This window comes from Malaya genurostris, chromosome 2 (genome assembly GCF_030247185.1).
Source record: "Malaya genurostris strain Urasoe2022 chromosome 2, Malgen_1.1, whole genome shotgun sequence".
In the NCBI taxonomy this organism is placed as follows: Eukaryota; Metazoa; Arthropoda; class Insecta; order Diptera; family Culicidae; genus Malaya; species Malaya genurostris.
The window spans coordinates 120,562,680-120,579,886 of record NC_080571.1 but is presented as its reverse complement, the minus strand read 5'-3'; the positions used below and the strand labels follow the sequence as shown (position 1 = coordinate 120,579,886).

The window sequence follows — 17,207 nt, the reverse complement described above, 5'->3', positions numbered from 1 at the left end:
ATGATTCCACCAGCGTACAAACCACACCAAACAGTGCATTTTTCGGGATGCATGGGCAGTTCTTGAACGGCTTCTGGTTGCTCTTCACTCCAAATGCGGCAATTTTGCTTATTTACGTAGCCATTCAACCAGAATTATGTAGACCATAAATCGGGCGTAAAGCGCGAAACACATTTCGAACCGAACACTGATTTTGGTAATAAAATTCAATGATTTGCAAGCGTTGCTCGTTAGTAAGTCTATTCATGATGAAATGTCAGAGCATACTGAGCAAATAATAATGCATGAAAATCATAACCTCAAAAAATCTGAGCAAATACTAATGCATGAAAATCCTAACCTCAAAAAAATCACCTTTTATATATATATATATATATATATATATATATATATATATATATATATATATATATATATATATATATATATATATATATATATATATATATATATATATATATATATATATATATATATTCATTTTATTTTAAAAACAATTTTTTTTGCATTTATCTACGTATACGTATCTACCTCTATTGCCCAAGTATCTACTACAAAGTGAGCGTAAACACGCATAAACATGCTTATGCTTGCACGCGTAACTGTTGGGATTGTTGGGATTTTTATTTTGATTACTTTTTGACAATTAACAATATTATAAAAAATCTAAGGGAACTCGATGCAATTTTTTAGGCCTTTTCAAAGTGTACGAGAAAAATTAGTTGCATTATTTTAACCTTGTTTCACATATCATCATGTGGTTCCGCAATCAGAAGTCGGATCCAAACGTAATTCAGGAACCTTGTTTGGAAGTATACTACTTTTCATATGAATCTGTGTTTGTAGAAAACGGTTTAGCCATCTTCGAGAAAATTGAGTGAAATTATTTGTCACACACGCATTTGCTGATCTCGACGAACTGAGTCGTATGATATATGGAAGTCATGTTCTTCCAGCATTTATTGCTGTAAGTAGTTTTTTTAAATTAATATAATTATGGAATTACTTCCAACTTCCAAAAGGCTTGGTTTTGCACGTTTGACAACAAAAAGGAAGGCAGGGACATAAACGGATCTCAGGAAGTTCCAGAAGAACGTGAAGTAGCAGAAAACATTGTAGAAGTGAACAGATCTTTCGGTACGTACTGTGACTAGAAAAAAATGTCTCCAACATAGCATATTTTCAAACATCGGCAAGGTGTGAAGTCATTCAAGATGAAAGCTGTACCAAACCATAAGAATGAACAGAATGTGACGTCTAAAACCCGGACTCGCAAGGTGTATCGCGAATATTTGATGAAGTTTTCCTACACGCTCTTTGAACATAACTCATGGTTTGAGTTGCGACTACTCAAATTCATAAACTGGAACAATATGTCAAAATTTGAGTATGGATTTGAGTAAAATAAACTCGTTGCCATGAGTTCTTTCGCATTTATTCATACATTAGAGTAAAGTTTTTAAACGTTGAGTTTTTAAACAGTTGAGTGAAAAAAAAAATACTTGCAGTTCAGTGCGTTTTATTCTCGGAATATTCTTATCGAAAAAAGGAATGCAAAAATACGTCGTTTTCCATTGCCGTTTCTAGATCCGGTTTTGAAAACATGAATCAACGTCAATCATAGATGTTTTGTGGTTTAAATTATGCTTAGTGAAAAGCGCAACATAAGGATATCAAAATAATTCAATTGTTACTCCAAACCGTTCAAAAGGAAACGGTTTTGAATCACTAATTTGCGCATTCAAAAGAAAGAAGAATAACTTTGTATATGAAAATTAACGAAGAAAAATTTCTTCATTTTTAGAGCAAGAAACTCAAATTTTGAGTTGAACTTACTCAAATTTTGAACAAAATATTTTTTTCTTATTTTGAGTAAAAATTACTCAAGTTTTGACAATTTCGTCCTTTAACGCAAAAATGAGTAGATAGGTGGTAACTCAAGTTTAGAGTACGTGCACTTTTTATGAATTTGAGTGATGTGTCACTCAATTTTGAATTATGTGCAATGAGAGTGTACGTGATAATGATCGGTCAAACTTATTCGCTGGAAGACTTAAAGCAGCTTCCCGGAATGTCTTTTTGTACTGACATACAACGGAACGTCGTTGAGGAGCATATCAGGACGAAGAAAAAGTTTAAGTTTCCGAAAAAATATTTGGTTTGGCAGGCTATTTGCAGCTGTGGTTGAGCAAGCGGGAGCATCCTCACAACCGGAACGGTAAACAAGGAAATATACCATGACGATTCCTCGTTATTCTGACATTTTGCCACTACGTCAAAAATGTTTTGGAATAAATATGGTATAAAGCCTATGGAGTCCACGTTGTACCGAAAGAGGTGAACCCACCTATCTGCCCGTAGTTCGTGCGGTATTGGGTTCTCGTGAAGAGAGAACTCTCTGATTATAAATAGCAAACTACAACTGTAGAAATATTTCGAAAATCGGTTGTATGCTGGCAACCCGGTACAGTTTGCTCATATACGAGAGAGTAAAAGAGAAATACGATGCGCAAAGGGAATTGAGCGAGCCGCGTGGTCGATTTAAAATTCAACACGTGACCCGCTGTCCTTAGACCTTAACAACTGGAGTAAACTCAAAAGTTTGTAGTATCTACATGTAGCCTCATTAAGTAACTATAGTTAATTTTAAGATGACTAATAATGCACAATTGATTTAGTAAAAAAATGCATCTTGTATTGAACTAACACAAAATTTGTTGTATTCCAAATTTAATTTGTCCAGACTTTGTCGCGAACAAACCTTATGCCTCAATAAGATAGTTTTGTGCAAATTTTCGAATTTTATGCATCATATTGTTATTTTTGTCATCTGATAACAGCATTATAGATTAGTTATTGATTCCTTATCAGCATTAAATTTATTTTATCGAAAATGTCCAGGTTAGTACAGAGTGGACAGATTTGTGGGGACTTTTAATTGTTTTTTTTTTCATTTGAAATCATAATATTCCTCTCACAAGATTCAACTGTTGTAAGAAAATGAATATTCTTTTGGATTGCGGTTGTGTATGTAGGCATGAGAACTATTGGCTCCTTTCGTGTTGGCTCTTTGTAGAGCATTGAGTCGTAAGTGGTTGTAAAGCAATTTTCTACATGTAATTGAAAGTAACTGTAGCTACTGCACTGGTTGTGCAGCCAAATCAACCTCACATCACGTCAAGATATATAATTTATTTGAAATCGGGAAACAGCTTTCGCATCAGAACGGCGCACGAGTATGTGGTCGGTTGTTGAATCATAAATCAATTATGATCTACTGCAACGGAGAAACTATTTTATAAGACGTATCACGAAAGAGCGTTCTCACGCCTTGTATGGTTCGGAATACTCAGAAGCGATGATACGATTATCGAACGATTATTAAATTTTCTTGCCACACATTAGTATGCACAACGGAGAAACTGAAAAGAAGCGGGAGTTCGAGTGCAATGCCTCGATTCTGTTGAAACATTGTGAGATACTTTATTGAGATTTAAATTCATTGATCAGAAACCTGGATCCGGATGAATCTCAAGAATTTTCTAGCATACCGTCGGTTAAGCCGTCTCGGATAAAAGTTAAGCATATTTTCGTCAAATTCGCACATTCATCCCAAGTAACAATTCGAATGCCTTATGGTTTTGATTATAATTTATAGGCGTTTTGTAATTGATTTTTCAAACACTACCTGTTTTATGACAACTATAATAAGTGTCTCTTTTAACCAGTAATATCATAGTTTTCAAAGCTTCTATAAAACCCTTTACCTACACTAAAAATAAAATAAAAATAAAACAATTTGCACTAGAATAAAACCATGCAAACACTCTCAATATTGCTTTCAAACATTTTCTTTAAAACATTATTGTCAGTTAAATTCTTTCATAAATCTAGTTTTGTGTGTGTGCGTGTTCATTCTATGACAATTTCACTCAGAGTACATTTGAGGGTTCTAAAGTACATTTATGACACATTAGTTGTAGGCTATTTGATTTATTGCTTCTTAAGTTAATTGTAATTTGCATTAAAAGAAATTTCATGGCAGCCATTATGATGTTCTATACCGTAGCATTTATTGACATCAAATAAACTTCGAAATGCAAAAACGAGGAAATATGTTGGACTTTCATGATTCATTTTCAGATCGTATGCACAAGTTTTATCGTCGCAGAATAGTTTTATAAGAACATGAAGATGAGTCACAAAAAATAATTTTCATAAATCATGGAGACTTTCGCAAAAACCGCATTTATTTCAAGGCGATTAGTTATAATTCTTATTTTTATCCTTACATTCACGATAAAAATAAAAGCGCATAAAGTTTTTACGTTCGGAAAAGGTCTCAAACTCGTAATTAAAATATGATATATATTCTTACTGATTGCATTCAAAGTAGACATGACACACATAGTCAAGAAAAATATCATCAAAACGACAGTTTATTCATAGCGGAATTCATTCCATCCAAAGAAATTTAATGTTGATCGTAAAGCTGGTTTCAAAATTTTCTTGAATTTGGAGTTTTAAAGCAGGTTTATGCTGATTCTTCATTTTGATTTATATACCTTATGAAGAATGGTCCACTTTGCAGGAACATGCTCTTATAGAGGTTTTCAGTAGGCTTTCGTGGAGTTTAAAGTTTTATTGCAAGATTTATTATGTAGCATTGAAGATAGCTACAAGTACTTTTTAATATTAAAAATGTTACTTGGGATACACTTATTCACACAAATGTACCGATTCATTTTGCGATCTTTAAATGTACGAAAATCGCTTTGCTTATGAAACTCGGGTTTCAGTTTAAAAGTCAATTTTTTTAGTGATTGCAAAATCTTTAAAAATAAGAAAAAGTTTAAATATGAGAATGAAAATGATTACTTTGTCGCTTGACTGCAAAAGATCTTATAATTAGTTTCAAACTAAAAAAGAAGACATTTCTTTTGTGGAACCGTTCTGTTTCAACAGATTTCGCAAGTAATTCTTAGTGTACAGATTATTTGTATGACTAGTCAGGACTCAAACATACGCCAACTGGCATGTAAGACCAGAGCCCTATTCATTGAACCGTCACCCTAGGATTTTTGATACAAGCTAATAAATCACTCAATAAGTCGTGTGACTAACACATAATGTATTTATTTGACTCCATAACTCCGGAACCGGAAGTTGGATTCATGTACAATTCAATAGCAGGCTATGGGACTGTAAGGTCTTTAATTTGAATATAAGTTGAAGAAAATCGGTTAATCAAGAAGACCATGTGCATTTTTAATTTTTTTTTTGCAAATTCTATCCCGTCACTCCCGAACCGGAAAATCTATCCGGGTAAAATTAAATAGCAGACTACGGACCATGCGATCTTTCATTTGAATCTAAGCTTGTGAAAATCGGTCCAGCTATCTAAGAGAAAATCGAGTGCACATTTTTGTTACACACACACAAACACACAGACATTCTAAGTCAGTTTTCTCTCATATAGGAAGCATATACCTATCAGATTTTTGCATCGATATGGGATAATTTATGAAACATGGATCCATCACTTCACTCCGGAGTTAAAACGATCATCATTTGAGTGCCCAAGTAACAATTCGAATGCCTTATGGTTTTGATTATAATTTATAGGAGTTTTGTAATTGCTTGTTCAATCACTACTTGTTTTATAACAACTATAATAAGTGTCGCTTTTGACAAGTAATATCATAGTTTTTAAAGCTTCTATAAAACCTTTCAAATAGACTAACAACTGGACTAAAAATAAATCAATTTGTACTACAATAAAACCATGCAAACGCTCTTAATATTGCTTTAAAAATTTGTCTTTAAAACATTATTGTCAGTTAAATTCTTTCATAAATCTAGTTTTGTTTGTGTGCGTGTTCATTTAATGACAGTTCCACTCAGAGCAAATTTGAGGGTTCTAAAGTACATTTATGACATTCTTGTTGTGGGCTATTTGATTCATTGCTTCTTAGATTAAGTGTAATTTGCATTAAAGAAAATTTCATGGCCGCTATTATGATTTTCTTTGCCGTAGCCTTTATTGACATCAAAAAAACTTCGAAATGCAAAAACGAGGAAGTATGGTGGACTTTTATAATTCATGTTCAGAACGTATGCACAAGTTTTACCGCCACGAATTATTTTTCTACAAAAAAGACGATGAATCACAGAAAATAATTTTCATAAATCATGGAGACTTTTGCAAAAACCGTATTTATTTCAAGGCGATTAGTTATAATTCTTATTTTTATCCATACATTCACGATAAAAATAAAAGCGCATGAAGTTTTTACGTTCTGTTAAAGCCTCAAACTTGTAAATAAAATCCAATGAATTCTTACTGATTGCATTTAACGCAGACATGACACATATAGTCAAGAAAAATATTATCTAAACGACAGTTTATTCATAGCGGAATTCATTCCATCCAAATAAATTTTATGTTGATCGTAAAGCTGGTTTCAAAATTTTCTTGAATTTGAAGTTTTAACGCAGCTTTATGCTGATTCTTCACTTTGCTTTATAAACCTTATGAATGGTCCACTTGGCAGGAACAGGCTTTCGTGGAGTTTAAAGTTTTAATGCAAGATTTATTATGTAGCATTGAAGATAGCTACAAGTATTTTTTAATATAAAAAATGTTACTTGGGTGGACTGTAGCCGGTAAGACACGTCCGATGCGTCCAAATATACAATAGTAAGGTGGGAAGGTTATGGCTTCAGTATTTCCGGATCCGAATGGTATAATCTTCACCGGCTATCTTGAGAAAGGAATAGCAAATACTGCACAGCGTTGTTAGATCGTTATATCGCTAGATCAAGGAAAAACGATTTCATATGTCGAAGAAAAAAACATACCGATTCACAAGTTGATAGTAACGATCGTTAAATTTAACGAATTACCTTAAAATTACTACTGGCTAATCACAGTGCTTGCCGGTAAAAAAGTCAATTCAAACCAAGAAGCATTTGCTAAATGTGAAGTCTACTTAGAGAAAAAAGACAAATTCTACAATCACGGCATAGAAAAGTCCTGGAGGAGAATAGATTGATGAATAAAATCGAAATTTGATAAAAAATATGTGTTTCTTAGTTAGTCACACGACTTATTGAGTGATGTATTACATGTATTAGATTGACTATCTCATCAATCTAAATCAATATTTCAATCTAATTGATAGAACCGTTAAATGTATTACATTCTATTGTCTAAAGAAATAAACTTATCCACGGATAAATAATGAAGTGAAGAACACCACATGGCTGAAGGAGTGCAGCGATAAAAAGGCTTCGCTCTCGAGTTCATTTTTGTCGAAAATCGTTATATGTACGCAAAATTGGCCGGGACTGCTCACAATTACTATTTGGAACATGTAACCAACTGGAATTCATGGCAGTATACAAATTCAACACGTGCTATTTTCGCCTTGCATCATGAACTTCGTTCGCTTTTCATTTATGGAATGAATTTCGCTCCTTCGATGTTTTGAGTTTCATTTCGCATTTTAAAATGATGCGGTGCGATGTTTAATCTGGTACTAACCGCTGCTGAATTAATTTCAGATATCCGTGATTAATCAGAAGTGTAAACCTTACTTCGGAATAGCTTTATGTTGTCTTGTGGCATTCGAGCAATTAGAGAGCAACACCAGTTATCCAGGCAACCATTTTGTTTCTATATCACATATTTTGATCGCGTCAAGCACATATCTACACTTTGTAGTTAAATCGTAAAACATGCAGCAAATGTGCCACAAGCGTGCAAAAGTGGAGTCGTTTTATGTATGTAGGTATGTATGACACTATGTTGTTCCACCAGCAGTTCAAGGATTTATCAAGGAATGTAAGTAGACTTATCGCAGTCTTTTACTTATATTTTCAAAAACATCACTTGCAGATTCTCACATTTTGTATGACAGTTCAAAAGTCGGATCTGGATGAAATTGCATAGTATCTTTTAAGACAATAGAAGCTTTAATTTGAATCATGATTAATGAAAATTAGTTTAACCGTTGCTGAGATCTCGAAGTGAGTTCCGTTTTGTAGCTTTTCTTCACTAGATTGACCGGGGACTCGTGAATCACTTATTTCGTTTTCGTTTGATGCCAAACCTAACCCAGTTTCCGCCCTAACTGTTGTCAAACCGTTTACTTGAAGCTAGTCTCGAACCTAGTTTCAACGTTGTTGAACTGAAAATCGAGTCAGTTTCAACCTTAGTTGTTGTATCAGGTTAGCTCAAACCCCCATTGCTACGTGCGAACCCAACACAGTTTCGTGAAAAGTGTTTGTTTGATAAAGCTACCCTGGGTCAGTTTCAGTTTTCTCAAGCGAAAACGACATTACTTAGTTCGGCATTCTGCGCGTTTTAGTACTCCTTCTTGTCTTAGTACAATAGCTTAGCAGCGGTCTAAAAGTTCAGTGAGTCATAGTTAAGCCACAGAGAACAGACATCCAAGCTAGTACGAACTTTTTCAACAAAGCTGTGTAAAGCATGCAAGTAAAATTCCGTTAAAAATCACCGTTGAGCACGACTTTGCACGCATGAATTACCATTGTATGAAAGCTCGAACGCAATAGCCCAATTGCTGGGCTGCTCGACAGGGCTTGCAAATTGAAGCAACGAATATGAACGAAAGGATTTCACCATCTGTGCTATTCACACACATTCGTATGTCAGGTAGAATTCACAGCGCAACCCAAGCCAGGAGAGCTGCTTCGTTCGTTCATTAGTTCATGAATATGCCCGCTTGCTGAGACCTATGCTTCATGAGGTTAGCATTTGATGAATGGTTCTTATATTGTAGATGCCTATGAGGAAACTAGTTTCATAACTTTTAGTTCCGATGAATATTAACTTAAAGAACATTGCTTTTAGTGTTTCTCGGATATATACACAGTGTAAACTGCCAAGAAACAAATTGATCGTTTTGAAAATGGGCTCAAATGCAAAACTTCTGCTATAAAATGTTTAAAGTATGTTTGAAATGTGATCAAATTTGGTCTTGGAATGCGAACATTATGTTAAAAATGATTTCTGTAATCCTACTTTTTTAAAATAAACCGTAAACACTGCCTATATGACTTTGCTTCGCGTCTTGTAGCACACCGTGAGGCAAGGTCTTCTTTCTCGTACAATACTAACGAGAGCGAACCCTTCATTTCATTACATTGTCATGGATTGCTTAGTTCATGTGTTAACTGAGACTGAGAGCACAGACAGTTTACTTGGCAAGGGGAATTGGTCTGCTCAGTAGCATATACTCTCACGCATCCAGTTTCTCTCTAATATAGGTCTCTCATTCAGCTATGTCAACCAAAGTGTTCACAGCAGATATTTTTTGTTGCTTCGTTCGTTTGAGGATTCACAATACAAGCCCTGCTGCTCGATGCGTCTCTGCAGGAGAATTGCTACTTGGTGATAGCTTTTTAAAACAACCGTGAAAGCGTGTAGCCGGGTTTGCATATAAAAACTGCCCACAAACAGAAAAAATTGATATATGCTGTTTTAAAGGGTTTATATAGGAGATGGTTTTCCCAAAATTTTAACACTTTAACTGCCTGCCCTTTCAAACAGAATATATTGCGTCTCCATTAAATTGTCATCATCCGATGGAGACGCATGGTATTTTGTTTTAAAATCATATATCACATGCCCTTATAACTAAGTACCATGCGTTTCCATCTACAACTTGAGTTCAGGGCTTGAGTATTGACGTTATTAATAATGATAAAGAATTTTATTCCTTATGTTATCCGCACGCCTGACTCGATTTATCAAGCAATGATGTAGGGAATGCATTAGTGAACAATGTGAACATGTGTGCCAGAGAACGGTTGTAATTCGTTTCTAACTTCAACATCTTGCGGGATAGTCTGGAGGTTTTGAGGTTAGCTATTAGCAGCCCTAAGAAATACTATAAGCCAGATAGAAATCATGTCGAAGCGCTCGCAGCAAGTCCCGAAGACCCAAAAAGAACGTGTTAATTCGCTTCGTTGATTTTCTATACAAATAACGTGTTCTTTTAAACTTTGCTATTTTCTGAAGAGGACCCCTTTATTGAACAGTTTCAGAAAATCGTTTGGTTATATTGCTTTAATCGAAATATGAATTAACTAAAAATGAATGAGAAACTAAGCTATGTATAAAAATCAAACTTCATAGGTGTTCTGGAATCACTGTACCAATTCAGTGTCTGGCGCAGTTGACAGTTGGTGTGACTGTTCAGGATCCGGATAAAATCGACGGTAATTATTGATTGGAGCAACGTGGATCGGAATGGCGATTATCTATATTTATTCCGCAAGTAATACAGTAAATTCAATTATAAATTTCTTTATTAAAATACCTTTATTAATTAGCGCAAGAAGCAAATACGTTCGATCGTTAGTGAAACGTAACGTTCTGAGGGAAGTGAAATTTAAGGAAGACTAAATGTAAGCAAATGAATTGAAAAGATATCTTACTTATAAACTTGAATAAAATGAACTTTCAGCTTTGAGTTGCTGAGAAACGAATCACAACTCCGAAGAACCTTCATACCATCCCTCCGAATAATCTCAAAGATTTATTCCACTATGGATGATTTAGGAGCGTGCGATTGCGGTCGGCCTAACTCAGCAGACATAGGAATGGTAGCGTGCGATGCGTGTAGTGCATGGTACCATTACTCTTGCGCGGGTGTAACCCCGGGGGTGGAAAATCGTCCTTGGAAATGTTGGAAGTGTTCATTAGTATCAAAACCACCGGCTTCGAGCACGGGAGCAACAAAGAAGAAAACAACGAAGAAATCGTTAAAGCCGGATGGCAGCATCGGCAACCAGAGTAATCGTAGTGGACAACAGTTAACAATTCCCGGGAAAGTAAATGACGCTGACCTGCCAGAGGTGACTCCCAAGAGCAGTAAATTTACACCGAAGAAAAATCCCGATATACCGAAAATATCGAACGTCGAAGATAAATCTATCGTCTCCAGTACACGCCTTCGAGCGCGGCAAGCGCTGCAGCGATTAGAGGAAGAGCGGAAACTGGAAGAGCAAAAGCTGGCAGAAGAACAAACGCGTTTGGAAGAGGAAAAGGTGCTCCAGGAAAAGGAGCGTGTTCTTAGAGCTAAACGAATAGCAGCATTCGAAAGGTACCTTAAGGAGAAAAGCGAATTGGAGAATCAAATGGATAGCGATGATGAAGACATATCTGTCAGTGAGGTCGATGGAAACAGAAAGACGAAAGAATGGATGGATGACCAACTAAAGGGAGAAGAACACGATTCTGACAAACAATCCTCACAATCGGATTATGCTTCGTGTGGCTCCGAGAAAGGCGAAAGACGTACACGAGTACGAAACTATGAACGTTTAGTAGGACCAAACAGGAATCAAATAGCGGCGAGGCAAATCTGGCCTAAAAGGCTGCCAATGTTTTCTGGCAAAGCAGAGGATTGGCCGATATTTCTGAGTAGTTATGAAACCGCCAACGAAGCTTGTGGCTTTACAAATATAGAAAACTTGATAAGGCTACGAGAAAGTCTGTGTGGTGTTGCACGCGAAGCAGTTATTTCAAAGCTGATGTTTCCTCACCTCGTACCGTCTATAATAGATACTTTACGACGGCTGTACGGACGGCCGGAATTATTAGTAAAAACATTGCTAGCAAAGGCACGTCGTGTGGAATCGCCAAAGCCCGAACGTCTTGATACTCTTATTAGCTTCGGAATTACCGTACAGCAGCTTTGTGGCCACTTAGAAGCGGCGAAGCTAGAATGCCACCTCACAAATCCAATACTACTTGATGAACTCGTGGAAAAGCTCCCAGCAGCTATAAAATTGGAATGGGTGCGATTTAAGAGAACATTCAAAAAACCGTCGCTGAAGCACTTCGGCAAGTTCATGGATATGTTAGTGGTAGATGCAAGCAAAGTCACCACTTTAGTACAACCGAAGGGCGAGTTTTCAAAAACCGATAAAGCCAAATCGAAGAAGAAGAGTAATCTTCACATGCACAGTGATAAAAACGAACGAACGAGTGGTGGAACAGAGAGATACCCTTGTCCTATATGCGGGAGAAAGGACCACCGAGTTCGAAATTGCGAAAGGTTCAGACAAATGAACTTGGAAGAACGGCTCAGAGCAGTTGTTCATCATAAATTATGCAATGTTTGCCTGTATGATCATGCTGCGTGGCCATGTAGGTCGAGATATAAATGCAACGTCGGGAGCTGCCGAGCTCGGCACCATCCGTTACTTCACCGGCCAGAAACGAATGTACATACTACCTCGTCAGGATGTCACGCTCACGGGCAAAAGGACAGAACGATAATTTTTAGAGTACTACCCATTACATTATTTCACCGCAGTCGTATTCTCCACACGTTTGGGTTTCTCGACGAAGGGTCGTCTTCAACGTTAGCGGAATCAAGTGTATTCCACAGCCTAGGTATAACCGGAGAATCAAATCCATTGCAACTAGTGTGGACGTCAAATGTTGTGCGAAATGAAGTATCTTCTAAATGTGCGGATATTAAAATTGCAGGAAAAGGTCAGCAGCAGCAGTATACACTGAAGTCCGTTCATACAGTCAGCAGCTTAAATTTACCAAAACAGAGTCTACCGATAGACTGTTTAGTTCAACGATTTGCCCATCTCAAAGGAGTTCCCGTGTCAATGTACTTGGACGCAGTACCTAAAGTGCTAGGCTTAGATAATTTGGGGTTGTTTTCTCCGATCGAAAGTCGTATCGGCGGTCCGGAAGAACCCATTGCGGTAAAGTCGCTTTTGGGTTGGGCAGTGTATGGTCCCAATGGTGCAGAAAGGTCCAACTATGGAAATGTCAACACCCATTCGTGCAAATGCCAAGCAGATGAACAATTAAATGAAATGATCCGGCAGCGATTTGTTTTAGAGGATGTGGGGGTATCTCTAGCTCAACTGCCAGAACCGATCGAGGATAAAAGAGATCGAGGAATATTGAGGAAAACAACAGTTCGTTTAAACGGAGGATTCGAATGTGGACTTTTATGGAAAACAGACAGTGTTTCTTTTCCTGATAATAGAGTCATGGCGATGAGAAGACTAATATCTTTAGAAAACAAACTTTCAAAGAACCAAAAGCTCCGTGACAACGTACATCAGCAAATACAGGAATATATTCGTAAAGGTTACGCTCACCGAATCACCGATGATGAGCGTGTGGTTGCCGATCCGAATCGAATATGGTATCTGCCACTTAACGTGGTCATCCATCCCAAAAAACCAGACAAAAAGCGCCTAGTTTGGGATGCAGCTGCACAAGTTGATGGCGTGTCACTGAACTCCCAATTATTGAAAGGGCCCGATCTACTCACTTCGCTACCATCAGTTATATGCAAATTCCGTGAAAGACGAGTCGGATTCGGGGGAGATATCATAGAGATGTTTCATCAAATCCGAATCAAACCCGAAGACAAACACTCTCAACGATTTCTCTTCCGGTTCGACCCTAATCAACCACCTGATGTATACTTAATGGACGTTGCCACTTTCGGAGCTACATGTTCTCCATGCTCCGCCCAATATATCATTCATCTGAATGCTGATGAGTCAGCCCACGAGTTCCCCGAAGCAGTTTCTGCTATTAAATCCAAAACGTACATGGATGACTATTATGATAGTACTGATACAGTGACAGAAGCAATTGAACGAGCGATACAAGTCAGGAAAATTCACGCGAGAGCGGGGTTCGAAATGAGACATTGGGTTAGCAATAGTGTTGAGGTTTTGAAAGGACTCTATGAAATTGCGTGTCAAAATCCACTATCGTTGACCAGTGAACCGGACGGAGGTTGGGAGCGCGTTTTAGGAATGATGTGGGATCCACGAGGCGACGTGTTCACATTTTCCACCAATTTTCATACCGATCTGTCCGCGTACGCCAACGGAACTCTTCGACCTTCGAAGAGAATGGCGCTTAGGTGCATTATGAGTCTGTACGATCCACTGGGATTACTGGTCCCATTTCTAATACATGGAAGAATCTTAATTCAGGATCTTTGGAGATCCGGAATACAATGGGACGAGGAGATACGAGATGCAGAAAACGAGAAGTGGCATCAGTGGACGAAACTTCTTCCAAAGATGGGAACGCTACAAATTCCTCGATACTACTTCGCAACCGCCAATAGCAATGCATTGAAATCTATTCAGCTTCATATGTTCACTGATGCGAGTGAATCAGGATACGGGTGCGCAGCATATTTTAGAATAGTCGATGGAAATAAGGTGGTATGTAGGCTTGTAATGGCGAAAAGTAAAGTAGCTCCACTCAAACACCTGTCTATCCCCAAACTAGAGTTACAAGCAGCTATGTTGGGAGCGAGACTGAAAAAGTCTGTGATCGATTACCACACCTTTGAGATTCGTGAAACTTATCTTTGGACTGACTCGACTGCAGTACTTTCATGGATCCGGTTAGACCATAGAAAATACAAGCAGTACGTTGCTTATAGAGTGGGAGAAATTCTCACGCTCGCTAATCTAGATGATTGGCGATGGGTCCCCTCGAAAGATAATGTGGCCGATGGTTTAACGAAATGGTGTCGAGATACTGAGCCAGATTCGGAAGGAAGATGGTTCAATGGAGTACCTTTCCTGTACCTCACGAAGTAGTTTTGGCCGAGTCAAACTGGAGTAATTCAAGAGACGACCGAAGAATTGCGTGCAACCCTACTCATTCATCGTATAGCACTACCAGAGAGTTTGATAGACGTCAACAGAATATCTAAGTGGAATGTTCTAGTGCGTACCATAGCGCTTGTTTATAGGTTCATCTCCAACTGTCGACGGTATGTAGCAGGGCTACCCATAGAAGTGTTGAATCCGACAAAGAAGCAACTGCAATATGTACAGCGTCAAGTACCGTTCGTGAGGGCCAATCTAAATCAAGAAGAATACATTAAGGCAGAGCGATACTTGTGGCGTATTGTGCAAAGTGATTACTATCCCGATGAGGTAAAGATCTTGCTGAATAACCGCGAAAAACCACCCGAAACCTGGCACAGACTAGATCCATCCAGTGATCTCAATAAACTTTCTCCGTTTGCCGACGAGTACGGCGTGTTAAGAATGGAAGGCCGAACTGCGAATGCAAACTATGCAACCTTCGATGCTCGATTTCCAATTATATTACACAAAGATCAAATAATTACTTTTAAACTGTTGGATCACTATCATCGTCAATTCGGACATTTGAATAAAGAAACGGTTGTTAATGAAGTACGACAGCGGTTTGAAATTGCACATTTACGACCAACTGTGGATAAGATTTTTCGAACGTGTCAGGCATGCAAAATAAAGAAATGCAAACCTAACTTCCCGCGAATGGCTCCACTTCCTGAGCAACGTTTAACGCCCTACGTTAAACCGTTTAGTTATGTCGGAGTTGACTATCTTGGACCCCTGGAAGTAACAATTGGAAGACGCAAAGAAAAGCGATACGTGGTATTATTCACTTGCTTAGTTGTTAGAGCCGTTCATCTCGAACTTGCGTACGATTTAACTACCGACTCTTGTATACAAGCAATTCGACGATTTGTTTGTAGAAGAGGCCCACCTATAGAGATTTTTTCTGACAACGGAACAAATTTCGCTGGAGCAAGCCGTCAACTGAAAGAACAAATAAACAAAATTAACGAGGGATGTTCTGAAACTTTCACCAATGCGAGAACTAAGTGGCTCTTCAACCCGCCCTCGGCGCCACACATGGGCGGCGTATGGGAGCGTATGGTTAGGAGTGTGAAAGCAGCAATGGGAGCGCTCGATGATGGTCGGAAACTGACTGATGAAATCCTACTCACAGTTCTAGCAGAATCCGAAAGCTTTATAAACACACGTCCCTTAACTTACATGGCTCAAGGTGTATATGAAGGAGAAGCCCTTACACCGAATCATTTCCTCCTTGGTAGCTCAGCCGGGGTACATGATCCTTTGCGTCTTCCAGTTCGACTAGCTGAAGCATTAAGAAGTAGCTACCATAGATCACAGTACCTGACAGATTGTCTCTGGTCCCGTTGGTTAAAGGAATATTTCCCCACTATGAATAAGAGGTCGAAATGGATCAACGATACGCGTCCGGTAGAAATCGGCGACTTGGTGTACGTAGCGGAGGGTCAAAGGAGATCGTGGATTCGAGGCAAGGTGGAAGCAGTAATCAAAGGAACAGACGGCCGAGTGCGTCAAGCAATCGTTCAGACCGCGACCGGTAAACTAAAAAGACCGGTTATAAAACTAGCTGTGATGGAGCTTTGTGAACCCGAAAATCAGCGTTAGAGGATTACTTCGGTTTCACGAGGGGGAGGATGTTCTGGCAACACTGTACCAATTCAGTGTCTGGCGCAGTTGACAGTTGGTGTGACTGTTCAAGATCCGGATAAAATCGACGGTAATTATTGATTGGAGCAACGTGGATCGGAATGGCGATTATCTATATTTATTCCGCAAGTAATACAGTAAATTCAATTATAAATTTCTTTATTAAAATACCTTTATTAATTAGCGCAAGAAGCAAATACGTTCGATCGTTAGTGAAACGTAACATTCTGAGGGAAGTGAAATTTAAGGAAGACTAAATGTAAGCAAATGAATTGAAAAGATATCTTACTTATAAACTTGAATAAAATGAACTTTCAGCTTTGAGTTGCTGAGAAACGAATCACAACTCCGAAGAACCTTCATACCATCCCTCCGAATAATAGGCTTTCGCAAATATGTATGATAGGTAGATCTCTAAGCGGCTGTTGAAAACTGCGGTTTATACACCGTTAGTTAATTTCTTGTGGTAACATATAACTTTTATTGTATCCTTATCTGCGGTCATAAGTGAATAAATACACGAATTCATCAACCACCACGATATCGTCGCCACGCGCCATTATTCGAGTAGGAAGGTGTTATATTTTAAAGCCTTTTCCTCTCATATATTTTGTTTCGGATTTACTGTCAGTCCGATCCCAGTTTTATTTATCCGTTTTTATTAGCTTAAGGCATTTGACATTAGCTGTCTTGTTGAACAATTTCAAGCAACTTGGCTATTCATACCATGGGATACAGAACGTCGATGAAAAGTTTACCCTAAAATTGATAGTTTTTTTAGATTTCGCTTGGTTTTGAATTTTTCTTGATTTTGCACTTGGTATCTGGGAATACTTTTCTCTGCAAAAGAAATATAATTTAATTGT

At 38.0% G+C, this 17,207-nt stretch overlaps 1 protein-coding gene across 1 annotated transcript; it reads left to right on the top strand.

The window, feature by feature from the left end:
- The first annotated feature begins 10,578 nt into the window (after positions 1–10,578).
- Positions 10,579–16,299, top strand: LOC131428786 (uncharacterized). Its single transcript, XM_058592831.1, has 2 exons — positions 10,579–14,636; positions 14,796–16,299. The coding sequence occupies exons 1-2, from the start codon at positions 10,579–10,581 to the stop codon at positions 16,297–16,299; spliced, it is 5,562 nt and encodes a 1,853-aa protein (XP_058448814.1).
- Positions 16,300–17,207: the final 908 nt, after the last annotated feature.